The following is a 13,939-nucleotide window of genomic DNA, read 5'->3' on the forward strand; positions in this document are numbered from 1 at the left end:
AAAAGTTGCGACCATTTTCCACTTTAGTTTAAACATTAATCCCAAAATATGCTGAAGGGTTACCCCTGGTTTCATCCAAAGAAAACCTTAGTTTTTAAAGCTTTTTAGTGGAATCCAATATTCCAAATTATGTTTTTAAAGATCGGAGGTCTCCAAAGCTCGTTTGTCTAGAAATTATTTTTATTTGAAAGCTCTTTTTTTAGAAACATTTTGTTCCGAATATTTTCAATAGAAATCCATTCTTTCATACAAAAGCAAACAAAGATTTAATCGAAAGCATTATTCATACGAGTACTTGCAATATAATTATCCAACATTTACAAAAGCTTTTATAAAAGCCTTTCATCCAAGAGAAAGCTTATTGTAGAAAGCTTTCTAGTAGAATCCAACGTTTCAGATTATGTTTTTTATAGATGGGATTTTTCCAAAGCTCGCTTGTCCAAAAATCTTTTTCATCTCGATGCTATTTTTTCATTTTCCATTCTTTCATACAAAAGCTTCAGGAAAAAATTTTCGAATACTAAACAATGCTTTAATCGAAAACATTACTTCTATTTGCAATATAATTATCCAACATTTACGAAAGTTCTTATAAAAACCTTTAGGACAAGACAAAATTTCTATAGAAATACTAAGCTTCATCCAAGGAAAAGCTTGAAAGCTTTCTAGTGGAATCCAACTTTTCAGATTATGTTTTTATAGATTGGAGGTTTCCAAAGCTCTCTTGTCTAAAAATAATTTTTATCTGAAACCTTTGGTTCCGAATATTTTCTATAGAAATACATTCTTTTATACAAAAACTTCGGAGAAAATCTTTTGAATAGCATACAAAGCTTTAATCGAAAACATTATTCCTATTTGCAATATAATTATCCAGCATTTACAAATCTCTTATAAAAGCCTTTTTGGCAAAACTTTCTATAGAAATACTAAGCTTCGCCCAAAGGAATGATTATGTTTCTAGTTATGTTTTTATAGATAGGAGGTTTTCAAAGTTCGCTTGTCTAAAAACCATTTTCATCTGAAAGCTCTTTTTTCAGAAACTTTTCGTTCCGAATATTTTCTACAGAAATCAATACTTTCATACACAAAAATCTATTTGGATAGCAAACAAATATCTATTCCAAAACATAGTTCCTTCCTATTTGCAATATAACTATTCAAAATGTATAAAAGCTTTTATAAGAGCCTTTATCGCAAAACTTTCTATTGAAAATTTAAGTTTCATTCGAAAAAAACTTATTTCATTCTATTGGATCTAATGTCTCAAATTATGTTTTTATAGATCGGAGGCTTTCAAAGCTCGCTAATTTAGAAATGATTTTCTTCTTTTTTTCAGAAACTTTTTGTTCCAAATCTGTTCTAGAGAATTTCATTCTATCAAAGAATTTTCATGAGAAAGTCATCGTATCCTAAAGATTTCCCGACAGAAATCCATACGATACAAAAGCTCCTTGAAAAAAGTGTGTCGGTTTGCGCAGCTTTCCTCTAAAACTTTCTCAAAATTGTTCTCCAATATTTCCAAAAACTCCTTGGAAAAATCTTTAAAGTGGCAAAGCTTTCCTCAAAAAAAATGATTCTTATTCGCAAAATTTTCCTCTAATATTTACAAAAGCTCCTTCGAAAAATCTTTCATGCAGTTTTCCTCAGAAAACATGATGAAAATGTATATTCAAAATTTAAAAAAAGCTCCTTGGAAACAACTTTCTTATAGCATTTTCATCTGAAAGCTCTTTTTTCAGAAACTTTTCGTTCCGAATATTTTCTACAGAAATCAATACTTTCATACACAAAAATCTATTTGGATAGCAAACAAATATCTATTCCAAAACATAGTTCCTTCCTATTTGCAATATAACTATCCAAAATGTATAAAAGCTTTTATAAGAGCCTTTATCGCAAAACTTTCTATTGAAAATTTAAGTTTCATTCGAAAAAAACTTATTTCATTCTATTGGATCTAATGTCTCAAATTATGTTTTTATAGATCGGAGGCTTTCAAAGCTCGCTAATTTAGAAATGATTTTCTTCTTTTTTTCAGAAACTTTTTGTTCCAAATCTGTTCTAGAGAATTTCATTCTATCAAAGAATTTTCATGAGAAAGTCATCGTATCCTAAAGATTTCCCGACAGAAATCCATACGATACAAAAGCTCCTTGAAAAAAGTGTGTCGGTTTGCGCAGCTTTCCTCTAAAACTTTCTCAAAATTGTTCTCCAATATTTCCAAAAACTCCTTGGAAAAATCTTTAAAGTGGCAAAGCTTTCCTCAAAAAAAATGATTCTTATTCGCAAAATTTTCCTCTAATATTTACAAAAGCTCCTTCGAAAAATCTTTCATGCAGTTTTCCTCAGAAAACATGATGAAAATGTATATTCAAAATTTAAAAAAAGCTCCTTGGAAACAACTTTCTTATAGCAAAGCTTTTCTCAAAATATAATAATTATTCAAAATGTAACCCACTGTTCAAACACGCAATGTCGAGTATGCAAATATTTATACAAAGAAACTTGGGCATAACATGATGGAGCACAATGCCGAACCAAAAAAAAAAAACGGAGTCATTAATTTCTGTAGCAAACGGCACTATTTTTCTTGTTCACAATATTTGTGGTTCAGGCTGATGGCTCCAACTTTAAACTCCTCCAGTTGTCCCCCTTTGGCATTCCGCCTCTATATTTATGCTGATACAATTTCTGAATTGGATTTCTGCTTTTTGTTTTTATTGCTTTTGGATAGGGTTGTAACAATCATGACCGCAACATAACAGATTGGCATTTTATAGCTGATGTTTGTTGTTACTCATGTTGTTGTTTTTGGTGGTGGTGGTGGAGAGCCGAGCTTCCATTGGAATGGTATGCACTGACTGACTGACTGAATGGATGAATGGTTTATGTGTATGAAGAGTAAGTGTTACGCATTTCAACTACAACATGGGTTGTGGCAAAGGGAAGGATAAGTTGGCTGGCAGGCAGGCTGCCGGCTGACTCTTGGACAGCTATACTTTTTTTCAACTTGGCGGCTGCCATGCCGAGTGCACTTGTCTCCATATTCATGAATGTTGGCAACTTGAATAGTATTGACTACTGTATTGGTACTTCAATGTTCGAGTGAGACCAAGTTTTTGTTGTTTTTTTAATATTTGTTTTATGTTGTTACCCTTTAAATCCCCCCCTCCTCCTCTCTTAAATTTGTGCTAGAACATCAATCAACATATTTTCTCAATATTGTTAGAGCCATTTTTTATTTGCTATTCTATTTGTTAAATAATTAATTGAATGGCTTTTGGTTATGGTAATTGAAATTTGAGGATAGACATAAAGAATCATAGATGGAGATGGTATGCCAAGCAGCAAATGTGGCAAAAGATATAAAAAATGTTTGCGTTTGATTTTGAAGTAAAATGCATGATACTCAATATTTGCATAATTACAAAGAAAATGAGTAGGACAAGTTTGCAACTATTGGTCAAGTATAATACATAATTTATGGACCAACAAATTATGCGGTTGCCAATATAAATGGAGATTTTGTAAAGAGAAAAAAACTTTTTTTCCAAAATAAATTAAAAATACTTTTTTTCCATATGGACTTCATTAAAATTTCTTCAGCGAAATGTAGTCAGTCAACCACAAAGCCCTTATTGTCGCCGCCCCACAACTTTGGTGGTCTGCACAGCAGCATAAGACAACAACAAACGACAACAACAAAAACGTGGATTCATAAAATGATGATATATTTATTACAAAGCCACATATTTTTATTTAGACAAAATTGAACTTTATTAATATGCTGGTACACGTTTCGAAAAAAGTTGGTAGCAAAACTCCCGGCGAAGTGGGTATCTGCTTTAGACCTCTTAAAATATAAACTTTTTGTCTCTTGAAGAAAAGAAAAACAAAAATCTTGGTTTCATGACTGACCATTAAGTCAACAAAAACAACCAACCCATTATATCCCATGTTCTTATGGAAACTTCTCATTTCCATGTTTATTAACGCACACACACATAACCACTTGAGTTGAAGCCCAACAATGTGGTGGTCCAAAAGAGTGGCAATACATGCCTCAATAATAAGTAACTCATAGAATGACTTTGCACAAATTTTAGGTCAATTTGGTAATTATGTCATTTGCGCTTGAGAAGAGGGATGGAGGGCGGCAGTCATAAAATTTATCATTTCTATGATTTTGTTTGTTATTCTTGTCTTTCTTTCTGGGGTTGTGTCTAAGTTCCAATTGGATGCCTAGAAATGGCACATTGATGGGGGCAATTGAATTACAATACTATTTTGTCTCTCCACCATTGGTCTGATTGCGTGGAGCCACTAACAATTAAAATGTAAATTTTTTAACATAAAACACTTGAAATTTCTATCATCTATTCCTAAATAGCTCCTTGTGAAGATCTACTTGAAATAACTGTGGGAAAAATATGATTTTGAGTTGAACAGAAAATTCTTAAATAATCAAAATCAAGAAAAATCTTTGTTAGGATTAACTGGGTCAAAGTTTGTATAACATCCAATGACAATTCGTTCTGTGGGACTCAAGAAGGTCCTAAAAATATATGAAGTCATATACCACATGATTGATTAAGTACTGTACAGTGATTACGGTACTGTACTAGGACCGTACAGTACCGTAATCACTGTACAGTACTTAATCAATCATGTGGTATATGACTTCATATATTTTTAGGACCTTCTTGAGTCCCACAGAACGAATTGTCATTGGATGTTATACAAACTTTGACCCAGTAAGTATATGCACCCAGTAGATATTTTCAAAAAATCTACAACAGATCATTGATTCTTAACAAACCAAGACTTAAATCGGGTGGTTTAATCCTCTTCTATAATTAATATATATTTATTGCCCAAAATTCAGGAGACACCTCATGATTACATCCAGTACAGTGCCATTAGCACGTACTGTACTCTATGCAAGAAAAAAATGTTAAAGCCCATACTGCACACTTTTGGGCATACTCTACGTTTCGAAAAATTTATTCACCCAGCGGATATACATATGCAAAGCATGTCATATCCTAAAAATCTTGATTTTGGGAATCTTATGGGAAAGACTACGATCTTCCTATGCCCGTAAGTCAGGGAACACCACTTGATTGTATATAGTACTGTATCATTAGTACGAAGTCTATACTGCACATTTAAACAATATTAAGTACTGAACAATCGGTCAGTCAATATTGGGAAGTAAAATTTTGCAGGAGATTTTCTAGACAATTGGAACTTGAAATACTTCATGATCTAGCGAAGATTCTCAGAAATCCATGCCGAGACATGATATAGGGCTTTCCAACAAGAGGTGTTATTCTGAATTACAAGATATTTAGGTAGGTGATTAAAATTCACAAAAATTTTGATCACAAAGTATCTTCGAACAGATCTTAAACAGAACTTTAACAAACCCAGCAAAATTTTATGGAAGTGGTTCCATGAGATGCCATGATTTCACTGGATCTTTTGTATTGGTGCAAATGAAGTCGTGAAAGATCCGATCTTTTCATCAGCATTTGAACCCATTCGAAGGAAGTCGTGAAAGATCCGATCGTTTCATCAGCATTTGAACCAATTCAAAGGAAGTCGTGATAGATCCGATCTTTTCCTTAGCATTTGAACCCATTCCATCGATCCAATAGAGATGAATTTTGTGTTTTTATTTTTACACATGTATATATTCTTTTATTTATCTAAATATTTACGTTTAAAGCAATGTAAGATTTATTATGATAGGAAGTCCCAATCATTGAGCTAAAAGTAGAGTCGGACTGCACTCTTTGGTATTAGTCGTGTTCCTTTACGTGCCTGAGGTTACCAGTTTTTACCCGCAAAGTGTTTCCATACTTTTAAAAGCATACAATTTATATGAGAGCAGTTCACCAATTTTACCATTTTTGCAACAATTACCATTTTTAAAAGTAAAGGAACAGACCAATTATAAAAGTTTCCTTGCCTGCTCTAGAGAACCCTGCTCAACAAGTCGATTTGTAGATCCCTACAAAACAACAAACATTTCCAAAACGTTGTAAAATAAAATTCACGAAATAGTAATCTGCAGTTGGAGTCAATGTCGAAATCTGCACTGCACTGATGGGAAGAAAAATCCTTTTGTAAGATGAATCAAAACCTGTTGCGGAGGAAGTAAACTATGTTGCGTGCAGCGGCGATGTTTAGACTGCAACAGCTGGGACTGCCGGAAGTCAAGTTTCTCACTTCAATTTACAACCTGTCGATTGCCAAACACATCATTCCCGAAGTCTGGAAAATAGGCCATCTACTGAAGCCCGAAAAGGATGCCAGCAAAGGTGAATCTTACAAACTGATTTCGCTTTTGTCGCCCGTAGCAAGGACCCTTGTGGCTATAGTTCTTCCAGCATCAGAAATAACTTTCCAGTTGCCGATCAATAGCATAGGATCCGTAAGCAGCATAACAACTGCCATCTCCATATTAGCAGAGGACTCACTCAGAGCAAGCCGTGCTCATAATCTAGAAAGAGAATTCTAACGTTACAAGAGAGAACATCTAGATCAACAAGCCTTTCAACCAGGTTTAAGTAACATTCACACGAATGTAGTCGCAGATGCAGTAAACAGTTTTCGTGTGAATGCGGTCCTTGGAGAACATCCACCATCTATCGTAGCTGAGAAGCGCCAGCTGTCAAGACAAACCAGAGTAGTTTTGAGTCAATACGCTCGGGATGGTGCAGCCGTCAAAATTCCTATAGGGCAAGTACTGATGACACCGTGGAACACTTCTGCCCAGCATACAGCACAGGCCCCCACGACACACTGCTCCTTTTCAATTGCCCTACCAATCCTGATAAGAAACTTAAGTTTGCAGCTTTGTGGTTACAAACCATATAATAAATAGCGAAATAGCCACATTCTTACGACTGATAGACCCAGAGTCAGATTAAGCAGAAACCTGAGAATACAAACATATTAACTACTGTTACAACAACGAGAACAAACTGCAATTATAGATGTAAACTTTATGATGATAAATAAATTATAGTTATTTCATTAATTCCTTTGAATTAATAAAATAAAAAAATGAAAATCATTTTTCAATACAGCATTTTCCATTTTCCGAACAAGACGTGAAAATTACATGCCAAAGGGTTGGTGAAAATGACATGCCAAAGATTAGTGAAAATGATATTCTTGGGAATTGGTTAAGATGGCATGCCAAAGGATTGGTATAGATGCTATGCCAAAGAATTGTTGAAGATGCCATTCCATCGAGTTAGTAAAGATGACATGCTTAGGATCTGAAAATGAATTGCATCTCTTGGGGGTCACGCTCTTGTAAAAAGAATGAGTGAAGATGCTGAAAAAAATGACATTCCATTTCACTTGCACCCATTCCTGAATAGCATCTTTGGCATCGAACATTTTGCTGGGAAAAATTTTGAATTTTTGTGAGGTAGATACCCGAAGATTTTTTTCAATATAGACCTTGGAACATGAAGTACGTTCGGAAAAAAATTAACGACGTGCAAAGTTTTGGCAAAATTTGGGCACTCAATTCGTTAGTTTTCATGCTCATCAGTAAATTAAGTTTGTGCCGGAAGGGTTAGTTAAAGCTTTTAGGAAATTACTTCAAGAAGTATGGTTTTGCCCACGAAAAAAATTGTACCGTCGTAAAAGTGTCCCGAGCACAACTTGCTGCATAAAATTTAATGACGATCCGAGAAGACTTTCTAAAATGCACTTGAGCTAACAATTTTGAAATTTTGTGTGGGTGGTATCCAAAGGAGTGAACCAACATAGTCCATATTCAAAGCTGATTTATATCCGGAAGAAAAAAATTACTATGTGCAGAGTTTGGAACAAATCGGGTTCTCCCTTCGAAAGTTATGGTGTGCACCATTTTAGCAAACATTTTTGAAATTTTATGGAGGGGTACCCCAAGCAATGGACCGATATGGCCCATATTTGAGCTTGATCTAAGTTCGAGATTTTGGATCAAATCGGTTGATTCGTTCCAGAGTTATCGTGCACTACAGCCAGTCAAACAGATGGAAATACATATGGACATGGTAAAATCGACTCCAAAGTGTCTGAAACGGATTTTTGGTTAAAACTTAAAAATCGATCTTTCGATCTTTTGATTCTTACTCAGGACTCAAAAATCGATCTTTCGATATTTTGATTCTTACTTAGAACTCAGTTGGAGAAAAGAATCGTTCGATGAAGGTGACTCCTTCGTTGGAAATGTGTAACGTTTTAGTGTACAATGCTTCGCGTTTAACACTGCCGTACCGTTAGCTTAACTTTTTTCATCAGCACAACAAATAATAAAATATTGCTGTCTTGCTCTCACCAATGTAACCTGTATTTCATTTTCGTAGTACATCAAAAAGTCAAAACAGAATTGATCTTTTGATTTCCACTGCAAGAATCTAAGAATCATAATACAAAATCGATATTTTGATTTTCTATGAAGTCAAAAGTCGACTTCGATTTTTAGATTCTTCAAATCAAAAAATCGAGGAATCGATTACTCGAAAATCGACTTGCGTATCCCTAATCGCAACACAGAAATTGGTGGAAAACTTCGAGCTGTTGGGACAAGAAGAACAAGAAGAGATGCCTCTCCATCCTCAATGCCTGAAGGTTTGGTGCGGTTTATGGTCCGACGGAGTCATTGTACCTTACTTTTTCGAAAGTGAGATTGGATCAAGAGTTATGGTTGTTACGCTTTCGAGAGATGATTAATGCGTTCTTATGGTCATAATTGGAAGCCATTGATTTGGAAAAAGTCTACTTTCAACAGGAGTGCTCTACGCGCACACAAGCAACAAAACCATTGTTATTTTATAGGAAAGTTTCCGGACGGTGTTATATCTGATATGTTGTGGTTTAACACCTTGCGACTTCTTCCTTTAGGGCCAAGTGAACAATAAGATCTACGCCAACAGTCCAGCATATATTCAAGACCTCAAAGATGGTCTTCGTGAGGCTATTAAGGACATATGACAGCCACTTTGTGATTTGGTTTAGTAAAATTCCATGAAAAGGATATGGTCCTGTAAGCGTGATTGTGTATGCCATTTGGCTGATATTAATTTTCCTTATTAACGGCATACGTTCCTCGTTATTATGAAATAAGCATCGATCAAGGATCGACGTCGCAAATTCCGGCCAAATGCCGGTTGTCTTCATACCAAGATTTAGATTTAGTTGGTCAACTCCTTACTAGCACTTACTAAAAAACTAACAACTTTATAAAAAAATGGTGATGGCGTTTAAGAAAGAATACTTCAAAAATATCCATTTGCCGGAGAACCACACTTTACAATATCGGTAAGCGAAAAAGTCGAAGAAAATGAAACTTTACAGAGCATTACTGTATTACCAGTCTGAGAACTGAAATTTTAGTCTGTAATGTAAATTTTAGTTTGTAATGTCAAATACTACAGAATCCTCAGCCTCTCCATCCTTAAAGTGTGACCGTTTGGTACGGTTTATGTTCCGGTGGGGTCATAAGACCTTACTTTTTTGAAAATGAGGTTGATTTAACAGTTATGGTTGTTACGCTATCGATCTGGACAAAGTCTACATTCAACAAGAGCGTGCTACGTGCCACACATGCAACGAAACCATTGTTTTTTTCCGGAATAGTTTCCGTACCGTGTTATCTCTGGAACAGATGATCACAATTGCCTACCGAGATCCAGTGAGTTAACACCTTACGACTTCTTCCATTAAGACAACGTGATAATATCTAGGCCAAGAGCCTAGCGTCGATTCAAGATCTCAAAGATGGAATTTATGAGGCGTTTGAGGACATAGGGTGATTTGGTTATGCAAAATTTCATTAAAAGTAGATGGTCCTGTAAACGAGTTCGATGATGACATTTGGCTGATATTGGTTTTATTATTAATGAAATACGTTGCTTGAAATAAACATCGAACAAGGATCGACGTCGCAAATACCTGCCGAAGGCCGATCGTCTGCCTCAGATGCGGAAAGTACGGGTAAGACATATGCAATTATTTCCATACCCAAAGACCGTACTATACAGTACGTACTACTATACAGTACGTACTACTATACAGTACGATTTGCACATGTGAGGAACTGCAGAGAATCTAAGTCCCGGTCCACACTACCGTGAATTTCATTAAAAAATTTCATGAAATTAGGTGTTCTTAAATCGAACTCCCCACTACAGCAATTTTATGATTTTACTCTACTATGGACGTCGATCTAGAGACGCATAATTTCATATCAAAATTTCAGTGAAATTACTGTAGTGTGGCCCGGGACTAAGAAAAATTAAAAGGTGCATAATCTTAGGCACCCAAAAAGAAGGGAATATTTAAAAGACAATAAATAATGAACGACCGGGCTAAAATCGGATATTTCAACTGTTGCTGTGATAAAAATTTTTTCGGAGGATATTTTCTACACAACGAATCCTAAAGTATCAAAATGACAGCGAAGTTATTCGAAAATGTTTCTAACCTGGTGGTATTATTTCAAATAGACCACACCTATTACCATGGTTTACAAAATAAAGAAATCTTTAATGATAATAGGCAAAAGATTTCATACGATTTTGCAAGATAACCTAAATTGTAGTCCTAATAACTCAAACTCCAAGAAAAATATTCTAAACAATAAAAGATTTCCAACCGGACACCCTGCATTGCATGTCTGCACGTAATGGGTGCGGAGGATTATGGTGTAAAAAAACATTTTGTTAAACAAAACAATAAATTTAATTATATTTTTCTTAGAAAATCTTCAACAAAAAAAACCCACAAAATTTTTTACGACCTTTTGCGTTTTGTGATTTACGCAGAAATATTAATTAGTCAAAAACGCAATAAACAAAATGAAAAACACATGTAAATTGTTTTTCCATTTAACTAAATTTTTATTTGTAAAACATTTTTTTATGATTCAATTTCACTGTATTCCAAGTATTTACAACCTCTAAAAACAAAATGTTTAACACACCACAAAAACCAACCGAAAAAATTAAGAGAAACGACCCGAAATATAGCTTCAAGAGCTAACAACAATGAGAAATAAAAAAATGCTATAACCGAAAAAAGGATTTATGACTAATTAAATGTTGTGCACCAGCAACACAACAACACAATGAATTTGCACACTTTCACAGCGGTTTGCCAGGAAAAAAAGTGTCTATAAAAATATTTTTAAGTTATTGTTGTTTTGTAGCTATATATTTTTTCATAATTAATAATTATGGCTGTGGTAAATTTTGTTGTTAAAAATGTCCCGTTACTTACCGTTAATGTGGCCGACCATGAGGTTTCACCACTTTCCGATGATGCTGTACAAGTATAAAGGCCAGAGTCGCTAAGTTGAAGATCTAAATTGAGAGAAAAATAAATACAGAAGGGAATTAGTTTAGGATGTCGTAGTTTTTAGATTACTTTCATTCAGTTTTTCTAAAGAAATATTATAAATTAGTTTTCGTAAAGAAACTCATGTTATAAGGTGATTTTATGGTGAAAACCATATCCGTCGATAATTTTGTTATGCAATTTTTTTTATAGAAAATATCAATTACCCCTAAATTTGGTGATTGATTTCATAGAAAATCAAATTTATTTTAGAGTTTTATATAGAAAACCTTCTTTTCCGAAAGCTTTCACGAGAAAATTATTTTACTTCAAGTCTTGCTATAACATAAATTTTATGAAAAAATTTGAGATCGAATGTATATTACGCCAAAACTTTATGCTCGAATAGCTTTGTAGGGAAAAGCTTCTCGCCTGAAAGCTTTCAGAAACATTTGTATACAACGGTTTCTATATCCGAAAGTTTCTCCATAGGAAACTCTAACAAACTTAAGTAAACTTTTCAATATGAAAACCGTATCCATTACTTTTTCTTGCAAGCCGATGATATTTTTTTTACAGAAATCCATGTTCCCAAAATCCTTTTCCAAATATTGTTAAGCTTTCTCATAGAACACAATATTATCCGAAAACTTCTCTATAAAAACGGTATTACTTTAAAGCTTTTATGTAGAAAATCGCTGTACGTGCCTTAAAGACTTTAGTTAAAGCGTTATTAACCGAAAGCTTTTCTATAAAGAAACCTGATTCCCTGTCGAAAACGGTATTACCTAAAGATTCTTAAGTAGAAAATCTTGTTATGTATCATAGATAACCTTAATACCCGAAAGCTTTTCTTTAGAAAGCCCTATTTACCGAAAGCCTTATTAAACGGTTAAAGACTTATAGAAAACGGTATTATTAAAAGTTGTAACCAGAAAATCTTAACAAAAGTCATAGAAAACAATAATACCCGAAAGCTTTTCTTTAAAACATCTTATTTACCGAAAGCTTTTCAATTATAAAACCTAATTTTTTATAGAAATTTGTATTATCAAAAAGCTGCTAAGTAGGAAATCTTATTTTGTGTCATAAAAATTAAGGTAACAGAAAGCTTTTGTTTAGAAATCCTTGCTAGTCGAAAGCTTTTTTGTAAAAAAAACCAAATTCACTTTAGGTAATTATATTATTACAAGTTTTAATTTAGAAAATTTTATTAAGTGCTATAGAAAACCTTAGCACCTGAAAGCTCTCCTTTTCAAAGCTATATTTACAGAATCTTTCCTACGTATATATTCAATTCACAAAAAATATTGTAACTCTCCTTTACAAAAACTTACTGATCGAAAGCCGTTTCGTAGGACACCCCTATTTCATAATCTAAAGCTTTTTTATACAAAACTTTATTAACAAAACGCTTTCCTATACAAAGCCGAAGGCTTCTTTATTCAAAACCTAAATCGTTATCGAAAACGGTATTACCCAAGAGTTCTTACGTAGGAAATCTTTTTATGTATCGTAGAAAACCTTTATAGCCGCAAGTTTTTCTATAATAAAACCTAATTTATTACAGAAAATTCTATTATCCAAAAGGCATTTAAAAAGTTAGTAAAACGCTTTTCATTAGAAAGCCTTATTAACCGAAAGCTTTTCTATACAAAAAACTAATTCACTATAGAAAACGGTATTATTACATGTTTTAACCAGAAAATCTTAACAAATGTCATAGAAAACAGTAATACCCGAAAGCTTTTCTTTAGAAAGCCTTATTTACCAAAAGCTTTTCAATAATGAAACCTAATTCTTTATAGAAAATTGTATTATCAAAAAGCTGTTAAATAGGAAATCGTATTTTGTGCCATAAAAATTAAGGTAACCGAAAGCCTTGCTAGTCGAAAGCTTTTTTGTAAAACAAACCTAATTCACTTTAGGTAATTATATAATTAAAAGTTTTAATTCAGAAAATTTTATTAAGTGCTATAGAAAACCTTAGCACCTGAAAGCTCTCCTTTTCAAAGTTATATTTACAGAAACAAAAAAATATTGTAACTCTCCTTTACAAAAACTTACTTATCGAAAGCCTTTTCGTAGGAAACCCCTATTTCGTTTCATAGGAAATTGTACAAAAGAAAGCTTCTTTTTAATAAAAAAAAAAAACAAAAAAAAACTGGAAATGTTTTTTATGGGAAACTTTATTATCGAAAGCTTTTTTATACAAAACTTTATTAACAAAACGCATTCCTATACAAGACCGAAAGCTTTTCTATAAAAAATCGTTTTAGGTATCATAGAAAACCTTAATACCCGAAAGCTTTTCCTTAGAATGTCCTATTTACCGCAAAATTCTATTATCCAAAAGGCATTTAAAACGTTAGTAAAACGCTTTTCATTAGAAAGCCTTATTAACCGAAATCTTTTCTATACAAAAACTAATTCACTATAGAAAACGGTAATACTAAAAGTTGTAACTTGTTAAATGTCATAGAAACCCGAAATATCCGAAAGCTTTTCTTCAGAAACCCTTATTTACCGAAAGCTTTTTAATAATATAGCCTAATTCTTTATAGAAAATTGTATTATCAAAATGCTGTTA

General features: G+C 33.4%; 1 protein-coding gene across 3 annotated transcripts in view; it reads right to left on the bottom strand.

Annotated features, from left to right (window-relative positions):
- robo1 (roundabout guidance receptor 1) overlaps positions 1-13,939 on the bottom strand; it is a 401,904-nt gene that overhangs the window by 66,564 nt on the left and 321,401 nt on the right. For all 3 annotated transcript variants that reach the window (XM_073989014.1, XM_073989013.1, XM_073989015.1), the window contains exon 11: positions 11,293-11,375. In XM_073989014.1, the coding sequence (XP_073845115.1) occupies positions 11,293-11,375 (83 nt within the window). The remainder of the gene's footprint in view (positions 1-11,292; positions 11,376-13,939) is intronic.

Source organism: Musca autumnalis, unplaced genomic scaffold (genome assembly GCF_047663935.1).
Source record: "Musca autumnalis isolate F117 unplaced genomic scaffold, ASM4766393v1 scaffold_5, whole genome shotgun sequence".
In the NCBI taxonomy this organism is placed as follows: Eukaryota; Metazoa; Arthropoda; class Insecta; order Diptera; family Muscidae; genus Musca; species Musca autumnalis.